Below are 14,974 nucleotides of genomic sequence, written 5' to 3'. Positions count from 1 at the left end.
AATGGGAAATAATATTCTTGGACTCTAAAAAACTCTCAGAAACTCCAACCGCACATCCAGCCCCTCCGAAAAATGTGTCACTCACTTAACCATCAATAACTCTCGGTTAGGAGGTCAATTTTTTTTTCTCAATTTTTTTCCCCCTTGAAAATTCCCGAATGCGGGTTTGGTCACAGAATCAGTGGAACGCACCGTAACCCGTAGCGGTACAATTTACACAAAATGGTGTCTCCAACCCTTCGAAATGTCCAGACAATAATACACGGGAAATATGGGAGTCAAGATTGGGATGTTGGAGTGGTGAAAAAAAAATGGTCAGACGAAGAAAGTTTACAACAGCCGTATGTATTTGCCCCTTTTCCTCCGGAGGGAAAGGCTTTCGTCTGAGCTACCCTTCCCCCAGGCAATAACCCTTCAAAGTTTATGGAATTCCAATAGTAAAACGTTGAAGTTAAACGGGAGAAATGGTCACTCAACCCTCCGGTTTAAACGGTACATTTTTTTCAGCCGTTGAATTATTGAGGCTGAAAACCTTTGCAACGAAAACCCCTTTTTTTCCATCCGGAAACATCAAAATTACCCGCAATAAAGCAATATTTTGACTCAATACGAGACGAAACACAGACGGACGTCCAACGAGTTAAAAATACATTGGTTTAAGCCCCTCATAAAACCACCCTGTGACTTTATATGTTTTTACTGTACCTTCTCACCCTTTTACCTTCGTGGAGGTGCAGCCAAAGGGTGAAGAAATACACCGTTCTTTTCACCTGAAGGAGTCTTCTGTCGGAAAACTTATAAATCAACTTCACTTTTATTTTTATAGTGCAGTTGGACGTACCGTAAAATTTTTCACAGCAAAAAATATGTACCGTATTTTAACCCCAAAATCGACATTTCGAGGGAACTGTTGGAGTTACCCTTTTCCGCCGGTGAAAGTGTCAGAAATATTTTCCCTCAGGCACGAGACGATTCCCTGAGCCACAACTGGCTTCATTATTTTATAACAAATACAAAATAGCTCTATCAACATCGTATGCAATTCCCCAGTCACATATTAATTGAATGATTGTAAAAAACGTTTAAATGTCACATTGAAAATACTGTCCGACATCAGTTCATCCCATTGACTGTTTTGAAAATTTCAGGATGTGGCCACACACGCGAGGACCGCACACGATAGTCACATACCCAAGAAATTACATTTTTATATACGTATAATTCCACGGGGTTCCACAAAAACGTCGACGAGAGACCCAGCGAGTGTCCTTTTTTGTAACTCATAAAAATTTCGGTGATTGCACATTTGGTGGAGACCAAGAGGCAAAAAAATTGTGGACAAAAAAAAAGTGAGATGAGAGAACAAGTTGCATTTGCACGGTTGGTATGCAGTTACCGTAGGATTCTCACGTCTGGTTAACCCCTGACCCCTTCTGGAGAAGCGTCGCGTGGGCCGTCACTCGTTAAGTTAATACGCCCTGGCGACACACGCCGCTGACGACAACACTGTTTGTATCGCCAAGAAAATGGTTAATCTTTCACCTTTCCCTTATTTCCTCCTGCAAAAAAAATATGAGAAATGTTTTCACTTAATTTTTTCTCACAGAAAAATGTGACGAGTAATTCAGTCAATGAAAAAAATCAAAAATACCTCAAATCACCTGTCTGCACTTCCCCTGTCCTTTACCCCTCAAGTGGACTCGGGGGAATTATTCCAGAAAATTCATCCCCAATTTGTTCCAATGGGATTCCGTTATCAGCATCATCAGCATCACCATTTCAATTCTGAAAGCAAGAAAATAAAAACTTCATACCACTGCCAGTTCCGTCACGGCATTCGACCCTGCCAGTAATCCCACCTCTGCACTTCACCTTTCTCACCCCCTTTTCCCCGTTCACCGGGTCCCCACCCTTGACATCTCACCACCAACGTGAAAGGAATTGTTTCTGTGTCATGACTCAACGCAACGTCTCGTTGTCACGGCTGTCTCCTGCTTCTCATCTCAAGCACCTTGATAACATTAAATTATTCCCTCTCAAGCGATCTCCAACGTCTTACAAGACATCTGGCGTGCCGATCAGTATCGATGCCGTTCGATCTTACTCGAATCCACACTGGGTAAGCAGTATTCATCGACTCTGTGTCTCAATCTACCCAGGTAACGAGGGGAGACGTGAAAATATGAGTGTTGATTCGGGTGAATGGAACACTCGACATCGGGAATTGAAGAATTCTCAAGATTGAAGAATAAAAATGAATGATTTTTTTTATGGAGACATCTTCAGCGCATGGGATTGAAACATTAGTGTTTCCTCGACTGATCGATGGGGCTGCGTATGTGCTGGGTATGGAGTTTCTCGTTGAATGAATAATTCGCGTGAAAAACGTGGTACACGATTCATCGTGAACCTTGACATTACGCCACGAGGAGGAATAGAATTTCCTGGGGAAGTCGTGACTCGATCTCCCGGAGTAATATTTTCTTATTGAAAATTGTTTTTTTCTACTGTCGAGGAAAAATCGTAATTGAATGGTAATTGAGGTAATTGAACATTGTAAAATTCTTGGGATTACACGGAATTTATAGGAGGTCCTCCGAGAATAGTTTGTAACTATGTAATGATGTTAATCGCCATTTAAATGGACAGAAGAAAATTATAAAACACAGAAAAATAACTTATTCAAATATATTGGGGTCGAAAGAACGTTTGCGTTTCTAGTCCATAAATTTTTTCTTAAATTCAAAAAATAGAAAATACATTTTCGCAATCACCGCGAGAATATATTTAACTTCATGAATATGTTTCAATAAAACTGTGGGAACATTCATGCGGGACTAGAACTCCCTCGTAAATGTTACAAAAAATTCGACCCACACGACCCGAAGCGAGACAAGGCGTCTGATCCGGGCAATTAAAAGGCCCCAACGGTCCTTGTCGTGTGGCATCAGCGTAGTTTTATTCTCGAAGAATAAAAAAAAAAAAATATGAGTGAGAACGTTCGAGTGGCTCGATTGGACAAAGGCATTTACGACTCATTGCTTATGCCGGCGTTTATAATACTAACCACTGCTGGCCAACCATCATGGTGTGACTCAAGTCCCTTTTTATTCTGACGTCATTGTGAAGCACGCGTACACGTTTCCCACACTTGATGACCTTACCTAACCCAACGGGGTCTCTCGAGGGCGTACATTTGCCTTTTAGACAGTTACCATAAGTCATGCCCCGTATGTTCATCCCGATAGGCGTTCGTATCAAATTGTATTAATTATCAGAAATTAATTAATCGACAATATTTTTCTCCACCTAAAATAGACACGTTTTCCTCTTCAACTCAATAAAAAACCAATTTTCGTTGAAGAGCCCGAGAACAAATCAAGAACTCGAATCAAATGATGATGAAAATCATAATTCGATCCCTGATTTCATCCACCAAAAAATTGTACTCGAGGCCCTCAATTTCTGGGTCATCTCTCGAAATAATACTCCATTAAAATTTCGTCACGCCATTCCCTGTCTCCCGGGTAATTGGGCCTTCCGAGCTGCCGAAAACGGGCGTCTGCAATCACCATCGATACCCTGAATCCTCAAGTACTGAATTAGGGATAGATACGTCTTGATGAAAGTACAGCGAGGATCCGATTTGCCCAGAAGGGCTTTCTCGATTCATCCGTGCATCCCCTTCAGCTTATAAATATCAATTATACACAACGTAATTCCAGGTATTAGCATAATTCTTGGACCAGTGATAAAATTATTGTAAAAAAGAAAAAGAAAATTCATTCACGTTATTTATGCTGACCACCCAGGATCGAGAGTCAACGTTCAGTTGGTATAACGTACAGGAAAATGCGGATTCTGTTTGCGGTGAGAAAAGGGGCGTTGATTCATTTGAAAAAAAAAAATATCTCTTAAACTGGAAGATTACATGAATCGTGAATGCAAATTACCGTGTCACCACATACATCCAATGTATGACTTTCAAAGTTGACTCTTTGGTAGCCATGGATTTGCATAATGGTGCGTTACTGAATTGTTTAAGGGAAAAGGGAGAGGGAGAACTAATGAATATTTATTTGCGGTATGTAAATGGCTACAGAAATGCTATTATTGAAATAAAAATTGTCAAATTGACAGGAAAACCAAATTGTCAATGACATCAAAGCTTTTCCGAAGAGACAAAATTGTACGATATAGTAAAATGATTGATTTGAATCCCTCAAACTTCTCATGAAAAAAAATAATTTTTCTCGATAGATTTTCCTAATTACCTCCACGACAATAATCACGTCATTATGTCACGCAGAAGCCGCAATCAATTGGTGATTATTCCTCATGATACACCTGCTTCCCATCCGCAGTCTAACGAGATTGACATGAGAAGTCGTTTCCGTATTCCTCGTTCGTGTGAACATAACGTGAGATAATCACTCGGTAGAATCGAGAGCTCTTTAAACGTGCGCATGTCTATTCCCTCGACTTTGATGAGGTTCAAGTCGAAGTACTGACACAGCTATCGGTTCAGAATGTTCCTTTTATGGGTAATATGACCGGATTACAACCGCAGGGAGCATTTGGATACCCTGTGGACCTCCAGGGAGATATGATTGTCTCTTTAACCATCAGATACGTCAGGTATTAACCTGATAGGTTCCTCTCACAGACTCGAAGAATTCAGCTGATGTGGGCGAATGCGATAATCGTAAAAATAATCGTGATTAAATTCGAATTTATTGACATAATAATTAATTAAAGTCTGCGTTCTGTGGATTAAATTAGTTTGCAATTCTCTGAGAAAACCCCCACACGCATTTTTTCTGTTTTTAATCTGATGAGATGGTACAGTATTTCATAATTAAAAAGAATTCCCCTCCCCCTCCCCTCTCCCTTCGCTCATACCGTTAATTCATATGAATTAATCTTCGATGTATTTACTCAACATTATCACGTCCTTCCCTCTTCCTAAATGTTATTCAATGGTGGGAAACAACTCGTGAAGGTAAACAGAATCCCTCTCCCCTATTGATTTGATTTCAACTGTAATTCAGCACTCGTAGAAAATTAGCATGAAAACCGCCGTTGAAAAGACGCCGGTGCATCCTCTGTCGGCAAATATTGACTCCGAAAATAAAAAAAAAAAGACCGGAATAAACTTGGCCAGTTGAGACGGGGTAGAAATCACTAGACAAAGCGCAACTATACCCTGAAAAAGTGGCTTCCCCCTCGATGAAAATTATCATATTATTTCTATTAGACACTTGGCTACCCACAATTAACGCCGAGAACTCACCAAGTTAACGAACCAAAACCACCGGCTCGCAACCTCTCGCCTTTTCTCAAGAGAAAAACACCGGGATTTCGTTACTTTTTCCATTGTCTAATTTTTTTCCCCCGGGGAAAACCTGTTTTTCAATGAGTAAATTATTTCAGGGAGAACGAGGGGGTTAAAAAATTGTCGACTTGTTGAGGGGGAAATGTACATTTTAACAAAGTGACTTTTTATACCAGTGTACTTGCTTTTTTGGGAGAGGTGCTTACGGAAATGCTAATTGATTTCTTGTTACCCCTGGAGATGGGGGAAGGCTAATTGAAGTTACCGTCGGGGAGATGAAAATAAATGAATGGAAAAACTCGGAATGAGAAATGAGGAGTGACACCAGGGATTAACTGAGGAAGGATTGAGTTAAGATGCATTTCGTACACGAAAATAAATTTTGGATTAACAATTAGACCTTCGGGGGGTGAAACGAGGGCTAAAGGTCATTTTAATCGCAAAAATTCGCCTTCCAAACCTTTTCCCCCCAAAACTGGGCCAAAAAGTGTTTGATTATCACGTCATCCCACGTTACGTCCTGTGGAGGGTGAATTTTTATCCAAAATCCTGCTCCTTCCCCTCAGAAAATTAGAGGGGGAGAAAAATATCCTGCAGTTACTCGAGAAAATGTTGATACAAAGGTGGACATTTTTCTGATGCCTGGAACATGCCAAACGGTTAGCATAAGCGATATCGCTTCCCATTCGATACTTGAAACGACGATCCATGTCTCACGCAGTGGGGGGGTGTGAGGGGGGCGGCCGGAGGGGTGAAGCGCACCTGTACAACCTGAGACCCCAAGTGCTCACACACACGGTTATAACTCGTCTCTTTTCCCCACTCGGTGGATATTCCACTCGAATACGGCATTTGGTGTAAGGTGATAAATTTTTATTCACCGGTATCTTACTGATGTTAACCGTGAAGAAAAAAAATTAACATAAATGCGTACACGAAGTAGTCGCACTGCTGTGTGAAATCGCCGGTAGATGATGGGGTCTAATCGATCCATAATTTTAACATGTTTGTCAGTTATTTAGGCAAATAAATTAAAACCTGTGTTGAATTGATGATTTTTTTCAAAAGAATTTCTCAGGTATTTTTTCATTTTTATCGTTACATCTTCTCACGATTTTGGCTGAATGAAATGTGGTGAACATTTCGTTTGAAATTGTGAACACACGTGGGGCATCAAATATATTTTACAAATTTTGCCTGTGATTTTTCCCCGATGGATGTCTTGTTTGTCTGTTGTAATTCGAAATGAGGGGTTTCTATCACATCTCTGCATCGCTGACATTCCCAACTGGCCCAATTGGATGCCTGAACCCGAAGACGAGGAGGAGAAGTCACGATGGTTATAACCAGGGTGGGATTAATGCCTCCCGTCGGTTTAATCCGACAATATTAATGATGGCGATCGCCTTTATCCTTGAGCCCTCGTATCCGTTTGTCCGAGAGATTCGAGGATTCTTCAGGGACTCTTTAATACGCCAGACGACTCTCAAAACCATGGACGAGGGGGAACATGGGAATATCCAGTCGCTAAGAAAGGGTAGTCTAAGCCCCATTCAGACCTGGATTATGTGCATCGCCAGCTACTGGAGTTTCCTGTCTCAAAATTAATCGAGGAATTATCATAATAATTTCATACATTCTCACTCAGACGTTTTAGAGGGGAGAATGTCATGGGTGGGTGGGCAGATCTCTAGAATCACGAGAGAATTCCAGGACAAAGTGGCACAAAGGGAGACAATGGGAATTGTTTGAGAGCTAATAATATTTTCTCTCATTTATTTACAATTTTTTCATCATTTCTGATGCCCCATAATTGGTAATTCATCTTATTAACAATTATTTGACCCCTACTTTTTAATTAATAATAATTCTACTTTTGTCTCCCCCTCAATCAGTGAATCCTTCACACCAACAAATTTTTTTTCATCCCCTAATTATTATAAACATTTAATTTTCAATCTGTGGTCGTCGTTTCGTCATCTCCCGCCTCGACCCGCACCCGCCATCGTTCGAGCAGTAAAATTAATTTTGTAAACAGTTTATTGTTCGCCGTAGTTTTACTGCAAGGTCGTGCGAATTGTTTTTATTGCCAGGAAAATTGCTTGCGACCGTGTCGCCCAGGGTATATTGAAGACTCCAGTGAGAGAGATAGTCAAGAGGGGTGCGTGCGAGGCGGAAAGGATGGGACAGGGCGAGGGGTTGTGGGGTGAGGGAAAAATATGGAAGAAGTTATAACCAAGAGGGCTCGTGTCATGCGATCGTTCGGTTATTGAGTCCCACCACTCCACCCCCTCAATTTAGCCAGATGTTACATTTATTTGGAATGCCCATGTGGAGCGAGAACCCCCAGTGGAAACTCAAAATTCACTGGCCATGTATCGATTACGAGTAGAATATCCGGGGTGGGGGTGAATTGGAATTTGAATTCGAAATACCTGCACAGATTGCTCGCTTGCTTCTTCTCTTTCTTTCACTCTGGGTTGAAAATAACCATCAGAATTCGATTACGGAAAGCGCAAATGGAAATTGGAAAGTGCAACACGCGGGAATCAGTGGTACTCGATGTGGAGTGAATTTTTATTGAAACGATTTAATCAATTTAATTTATTGCCACGGAGATATATTTTTTATCACTATTATTATACTGTTCTGCAAAGGCACTGGGTGACTACAAAGAGGAGAGAACATGAAAGCCAATTAAATTATCCTGCGACAGAAGACAAAAATAAAAATTATTGTTCTACTGAGGTATGACAAGACAGGTTTAATCGCTGGTTTCTCACCCTCTCATCAACATAATTTGGGAATTAATTTTTTGATTAATTACGGTCGTATTTTTTTACAGTCGGACTTCAGGGAGAGGAGGATGGGAAAAGGTTAAAAATGTTTCCAAAAGAGTAATCGAAACGAGAGGATGTTGTAGTTGTATCAGCGATGATTCCTCGCCCACTCGCTCTCGCCACGCGCGTTCGTAATCGCCTTTGGGTTTTTACACCTCATGGAATGTGTAGGATTTTTATTTTTTTATTTTTTTCCTTTTTTTATGAAAAAGATACAAAAGTGAGTAGTTTTGTATACAAGTTGATACCCCCCGCGGACAGTGCCTAATCGCTTCGGTCCCATGGGAATTCTCGTGTAGTCGCGTCTCCACGAGACACACGATACCGGCTCATACGATTGGACGCCCACGTGTGTGCCAATGGGTCGCGGTGTACAGAATTATTATTATTTTTTCATGATGTCTGATCAAGTATTTTTGAAGTTTCATACTGAATTTATTGTAATTGACTAATATTTTTCAAAGAAAATCCCGCGAAAAATTACTGGGGACATTATGGGGAGACTTATTACCGATTAAATTATTGTTATTAATTTTATTGATGATGTCGGCTCTGTAAGAGTGATTTTTCAGCTCTGGAATTTTCACTGGATAGTTAGGGGGACGTATTTTCCACCGCTCCATCAGCCGTCACTTTTGATACCAATCGTATGCGCCAAAGGTCACTTTCCATCGGGTCTGTCAGGATGATTCCACGCGCAGCCCCAAAAATAACTCGGTAACACGACACCCCGGTGTCAAATCATGCGCAAATTGAACAAAGAAAAAAGCCGCCTCCCAGAGAGTGAGAGACAACTCGTTTCTACTCAAGTGGACGATATTACCGTGTAGATGAGTATGAGTTGGAGTCGTTCAGACGTGAGACGCAATGCGATACCCCTGCGGCGGGAACTCTACGGAACCTTAAAAATCGTATTTAATCGGATTTCTACAGAGTATGACACGCAAAGTGCCCGGAATTTCAAGAGGAAACTCATGTTGGAATTTTTTATTTATCCAGGTTGTACCCCAATTATTATCCTTACACCGCACCGAACAATCCTAAATATTTTATCTGATTACTACTATGTCATGCATTCTATTGCAATGAGCGTAATCAGATACGTAAAATTTATATTTTTGAATTTTTTTGCCGATCAAAACCGCAAAATGTATTTTTTACTGGACATTAAATTCCTATCGAGTCGATTAATCCCTCCTCCGCCTGTTCCATTGTCATTTGTTGTCCGCATATAAAATCGGATAAATTGGCCCCTCAACTAGAAAGGTTCCTCTCCAACTAATCCCACCCTCGTTGACCAAAATCCCTTAACCCCATGTCCTTTTCCTCCGAATCCGTCGCGTGTCAACTCCAGCAGCTAGCGCGTGCCGTCCCGGTGTTTTAGGGTTGGAAAACCCCTTTTAAAAAATACAAGGCAACATAAAAAGGGCTATTGGCGACCGGGTTAGCAAACACCAGTAGTAAAACCTCACTGATCACCAATAACGGGTTTCCTCCCTTTCCTCAATGATGAGAGGGGTGTCAGACTGGTAAGTAACCGACACCTAATCCTTTCTAACCCCACCCCCAATCCACTATACACCGATCCCATTGGTCGAAACGTGGATTTTCCCAGACAACCCGTTTACAACCCCCTCAGCTCATCATTTACCCCCTCATGTTTTCAAGGATAACAAAATAACCAGCAGTAAAATGAGAAAAAGAGAAAGTCAAAATTTTTTTTCTTTACAACTCTTTTACAGCCCTTCAGGTAAAACATCTCGGAGAAAGGAAGGGAAAAAAAATGCGCAAAATATGCCGTACGGGTTTATGAGTTTTTTCTGAGATTTTAAAAATTTTATGAAGGGATTTTAAGCTTTTCCGATTCTCTACCCCCACCTTTACCACCCTTTTACAACCCCTTGTGAGAGCTTGACCCTTCTGAATGCATTTTTTATGGCTTTACCACCCCATCCCAGAGGCCTTGAGCCTCTTCGTATTTTGCCCCTTCCCATAACGACCATGTTTTTTTTACCTGGGGTTGAGATGAAAGAAGTGAGGAAAAATATTTTGCGGTTTTCGTCGTATCCTCTGGTGAAACGGGGAGAGGAATTGGTTGTATCGGTTTATTGAAACCGGGCTCTGCCCGGAAGAGGAGAAAAGGGAAAAGAAGACGAGAGGGAGATATTTTTTTTTCTCGCTGCACGAGCCAAACTAGCGGTTTTTATGGTGGCCAAGCCTTTTTACGAGGGGGTTCGCCTGAAGGTCTTGGCCTTTAGCGTCTGCCTCTAGTGGAGACGAGCGCTCACGAGGTTGTTCAGAAGAATTGTTTGTGATTTTTCAATCGGAAAATCGAAGTCTGCCGAATGTTCTACCATTCCGTGACTGAAATTCCGGACTTCTCCCTAAAATTTTACGTCCTCGAAAAAAACAACGAGACAATAGTTCGGATTCTCCTGTTCCATTCCCATAAAAACCACCAAAAAATTCTCAGCGCAAATTACGTGAACAATTCCCCAATTTTCACTGAACATCTCCGTGTATTTGGACGTGACATAAAATTTGAACTAGTCCTTGATGCCTCACAAGTGTTACCCTGGAAAAGCTGAACCGACGAGAAGACCCTCGTGCCTCAGCCATTGAATACCCGGGCCCATTGTCTAGAAAATTTGTTGAAAGGGATGTGAACTGGGCGATATCGAGTTGTCTGGCCGATTCGCATTCGGTCATCGTCGTAAAGGGTATGGGTGAAGCCAACACCGTAATCCATCAGATTTACAACCCAACCATTTGCATACACCTCACTCAACCAGGGGTCCCAGAGGTCTCAACTACCCAAGGACGTGGGGAACCTCTACAAGACTTTATGAGTTAACCCTAATTGAAGAGGTAAATCCTAGTATTTGGCCAACCCCATGAGGTAAAGTCCCCTTCGATGGTGGTAGTTTTGTCAACACTGGCCAAAGTCATTTGCCGAGGCCTCTGTCAACTCAATTTCAATATTTTTCATTGATTTCTCCATTTTTTCATCTAAATAATAATTAAGACTAACAAATGCTAATACATTACCTACCAATAACAATCAATTACATTTTTTTGAGCCTCTGAATAGAATAGTTGACTTGATTACTGACTTAATCCACCACTTTTTTGCATAATTAATCAATTATTCCTAGCAAATTAATTATAGATTCCAAAAATTTTCAATTTAATTCACAATATCGTACATTTCCTATTAAAATGCTTCACTATTTCGCTGGAAAGAAAATATGGATTCAAATGCTTTATGAATGAAAGGGTCGGTGTTGAAATTTATACGTCAACCCTAAATTTCCAAAATTCTCGATAATTGCATATTATGAAGACCTGGGTGACGCGTGGCGAGGACCCTAGTTTCCCAAGAAGTTCTAAATTTCCGAGCTCCTTAATCCTTTCATGAAACTCAAGCCCCATGGGTACCTCACCATAATTGTTCTGGTTTTGGAATTACCCCTTTAGGGACAGGGTGGGGGGCGTATCACTGTCCTGGCACCCGGCAGCGTGTCCCTATTCATTGCGGTACCTTGCAAATTCCTCTACCTTCAATTTGCTGTTTACATAAACAGGCTGTCCCCAGGTAACCCTTTCTGACCATTAATCCCAGTAATTCGACTTAAACCCAGACCCGACGCCGAAATTTTGGGTATATTGTAGCTTTCCATTTTCGTTCATAAACAAAGCTTTATTATTATCAATCTCCTTTCTCCGATTGAACTGGAGTTGAGAACATTAGAAATTCATATTTGTCAATGTCACGTGAATTAAAAAAAAATTCTCAGCGAAACCCTTCACAGCGCTGTCAACATTGTCATTTTTCACTTACTCTGCACGTGCAGGTAAACGGCTCCCGTTCAGGGAACCCCCGTAGTCACGAGGGATGAGAATACCCCTTCCATTTCTCCCGGAACAGCATCAATGACTGCCAATTAGTCGGCTCGAAATTTTTTTTCCAAACCCTTTTTTTTCTTCTCACTTCCAGTTGATGCCAGAACAAATTTTCCAATTTTTTTTTCACCCTCCAACCGATGGATTTTATGATGTTAACTGTCTCTTTAATTTTTTTCAACGTGTTTGAAGGAGTAGAACAACAGCAATGACATTTTTCGTCCGAAATATTTACGAGGATGACTTTTTTTCGATAACACGCCACTATTCAGCATGACCGATGGATATGCGAGTGAGGGTGGATGTTTTCCCCTAGAAAAAGGGTAAAATACAGCCACGTGAAATACAGTCGCCCAGCAAAAAGGTAAAAACATGCGGCAAAGTGTCTCTTTGAGCATAAAAAATTGGTCATATATTTTTTACCAATTTTTTTCTTCACGAAAAATAAAATGAAAACTCGGGAAAACCCGTGAGATCCTGCGGGTTATATTTTTTAAGGGTTCGGAGGAGTGGAAAAAGCCCCATATTGGCTCCGTAAACTCCACGATTCGTGAAATATGAAATACGAGGGGCACATAGGGGAAAAAAATCAAGAGAAACTCAACTGGAGTGAAAAAATGTCCCCTGGGACTGACTAAAAGCTCGTAAAACCCTCCTCTTCCTACAAACTTTATGGAAATTAAATGAACAACTCATTTCCCCGACGGAGTCATTAGAAATCCTCTAATCGCGTCCCCATGTATGTCCCGTCGAGAACTGACGTACATTTTTCGTCGAACGAAATGCCTTTGAACTTCGGATATGCGATTGTAACGGTATGGCCGCCCGATCGTGATTGCGTGGCCACGAGCGGCTCGTAAAGTGGCCCCTGGTCCATGCACCACATGTGCACTCTCATTTTTTTTTTCTCAACCAGCGACTACTAATTTAACATTATTATCGGTTGTGCAAACAATGCCGGAGGCAATTGTGCGAACGGCGGGGAGTGAAGGTGGAAGTCGATCATCAAAAGTGAATGGAAGAGGGGAAAAAAATTTGCATGATTATTTTGCAAGAGTTTTTGTCACTCATTGTAACAAAAATATTCAAGATTGGCGTCCTGCTGGGATCCACCGATAAATAAGATCTCTTCATACACAAATACGGAATATTTTCGGATTTTCAAGGCCATAAATTGGGGTTTTAATTGCAAAATACTGGATTTTTTCACGAGAATTAACGTCTTCCAATAAAACCGTGTTTATGAACATACCCCAAATAATTATTTATAAATAATCGAAGGATAATTCGATGGTTCTTTTCAATTTATATAAAAAATCATGAAAACTCACGATTTTAATACAATTTTTTCCCATAAATCCCACCAAATCCCGGCCCTCTCCCTTCAGAATAATTTCCCCCAGTCTCTCGTTCCTAATTAATTTCACGATCAAAATGAACCCCCCTTCCCAACCATAAGGAAACCAACGTGAGAAGCCAATCTCCCCCCCGAATGCCACACGCAGTGACGCATTAAATTAATGCATTTTAACCACAGGCCATAGTAACGAGTAAAGGGCCGCGGTCTCGCCTTTATCCTCAGCAGCGGCAAAGCACCAACGAAACGCACTTGTACCCATAAAGCTAATGAATCAAATGCCCTAACCTCCCCACTCGACAACAGGTGGTAACGTACTCATACGCCCCAGCGAAACTGTTGGTTTGATAATACCCCCTTGGTAAATGCAAGTGCCCCATATTACCCTCACACCCGTGAAAACCCACCAAAGGTTCCCAGCATGAGCAGCTCATAATCCCGCAAATATTCCTCACGTTCACCTCCCCCCGTGAAAATTTATTGCAAATTAAATTAACAACCGCTCACCGCATTCCGCGCTCGGCTGTTCAAGTAGCTCCCACTGTCTCCGAATTTTCCGAATAAATTTTCATTCTATTCCTAAACCAACTATCGCTAACGCAAATTGCCCGCGATGTGCGCCGTTATGAACCTGCGAAACCGGAAGTCGTGCTCTTATAATTCGCTCAACGAGGGCACAGTAGCATCGGCCGAGCTAAACGTCCGTTTATCGCCATTAGGTGGAGGGACAAGTGGTGTCAAGTCATTATCATGCGGTGCAATCACAGGGGTGATTGGTGAATAGAGGGGTTGACAGGTGGTGTAGGTGAAATTGGGGAATTTCGGGGGTAGTTGAACCTCTGATGCATTCGACGCGGACATCTCATCCGACCGTGGGTCCACGGCTCGCCCGACCGAGACGACAGTTCGCCGAGGGACCGCCAGGTGGTGCCAGTTACGCGTTATTGTGTTTTCCGATGAACAATTGTTTAAATATTCTCGGTCTCAGAAAATTGCTGAGGTGCCACACCTTCCTTGGGTGGATAAATATAAATAAATAAGAACATAAGGCGCCCTGACCCCACGTAAATTTCCCTCTAGTCAACGGACGCACTCAGATGTGTTATAAACATTTGAAAAATACCCCACGTCAATATATAAATAAAAAAACAAATCAGGAGACGCCAAGCAGTCATTAAAACCCATTCATCACTCCGCAGTTATCATTTCCCCAAGAAAAGTCAGTAGCTAATTATTTCCCAATTAAACAAACACTGTACGCTATAATTAAACAATTAACTCGTTTCAGCTCTAACGCAAACCCCTTCTTCATCCGCTCTATATCCTCTCCTGCAATCAAACATCCCCCTCCCCATTTGCGGTATAAAAAAAAATCCCACCTCCAAATCTTTCAAATCACGTCGTTCCACGCGTCGCGGCGCCGAGTACTCGGGGATTACGTACGCCTCGCATTAGACGTGAAAACGCTAGAACTTGAAATTGACGGATTTTTTCCCCTTCCCCGGGTTACGAGCGGGATCGCGCCCGGCACGCTCACAC

General features: G+C 41.7%; 1 protein-coding gene across 6 annotated transcripts in view; it reads right to left on the bottom strand.

Moving 5' to 3' along the window:
• Positions 1-325: 325 nt before the first annotated feature.
• The window catches only part of LOC135169256 (uncharacterized), a 187,305-nt gene continuing 172,656 nt past the window's right edge, over positions 326-14,974 (bottom strand). For 3 of the 6 annotated variants that reach the window (XM_064134087.1, XM_064134081.1, XM_064134084.1), the window contains one exon: positions 1,651-1,785. Coding sequence is in view for 2 of the 6 variants with exons in the window: in XM_064134085.1 (XP_063990155.1) it covers positions 1,710-1,785 (76 nt within the window). In the remaining 4 variants the exon portion in view is untranslated. Of the gene's footprint in view, positions 1,560-1,650; positions 1,786-14,974 lie in introns of those variants that run through there. The other 3 variants (XM_064134085.1, XM_064134086.1, XM_064134082.1) reach the window with 3 other exon arrangements.

This window comes from Diachasmimorpha longicaudata, chromosome 14, assembly GCF_034640455.1.
Source record: "Diachasmimorpha longicaudata isolate KC_UGA_2023 chromosome 14, iyDiaLong2, whole genome shotgun sequence".
Lineage (NCBI taxonomy): Eukaryota > Metazoa > Arthropoda > Insecta > Hymenoptera > Braconidae > Diachasmimorpha > Diachasmimorpha longicaudata.
The sequence above is the reverse complement of the archived record's forward strand: the minus strand, read 5'-3'. Positions and strand labels throughout refer to the sequence as shown.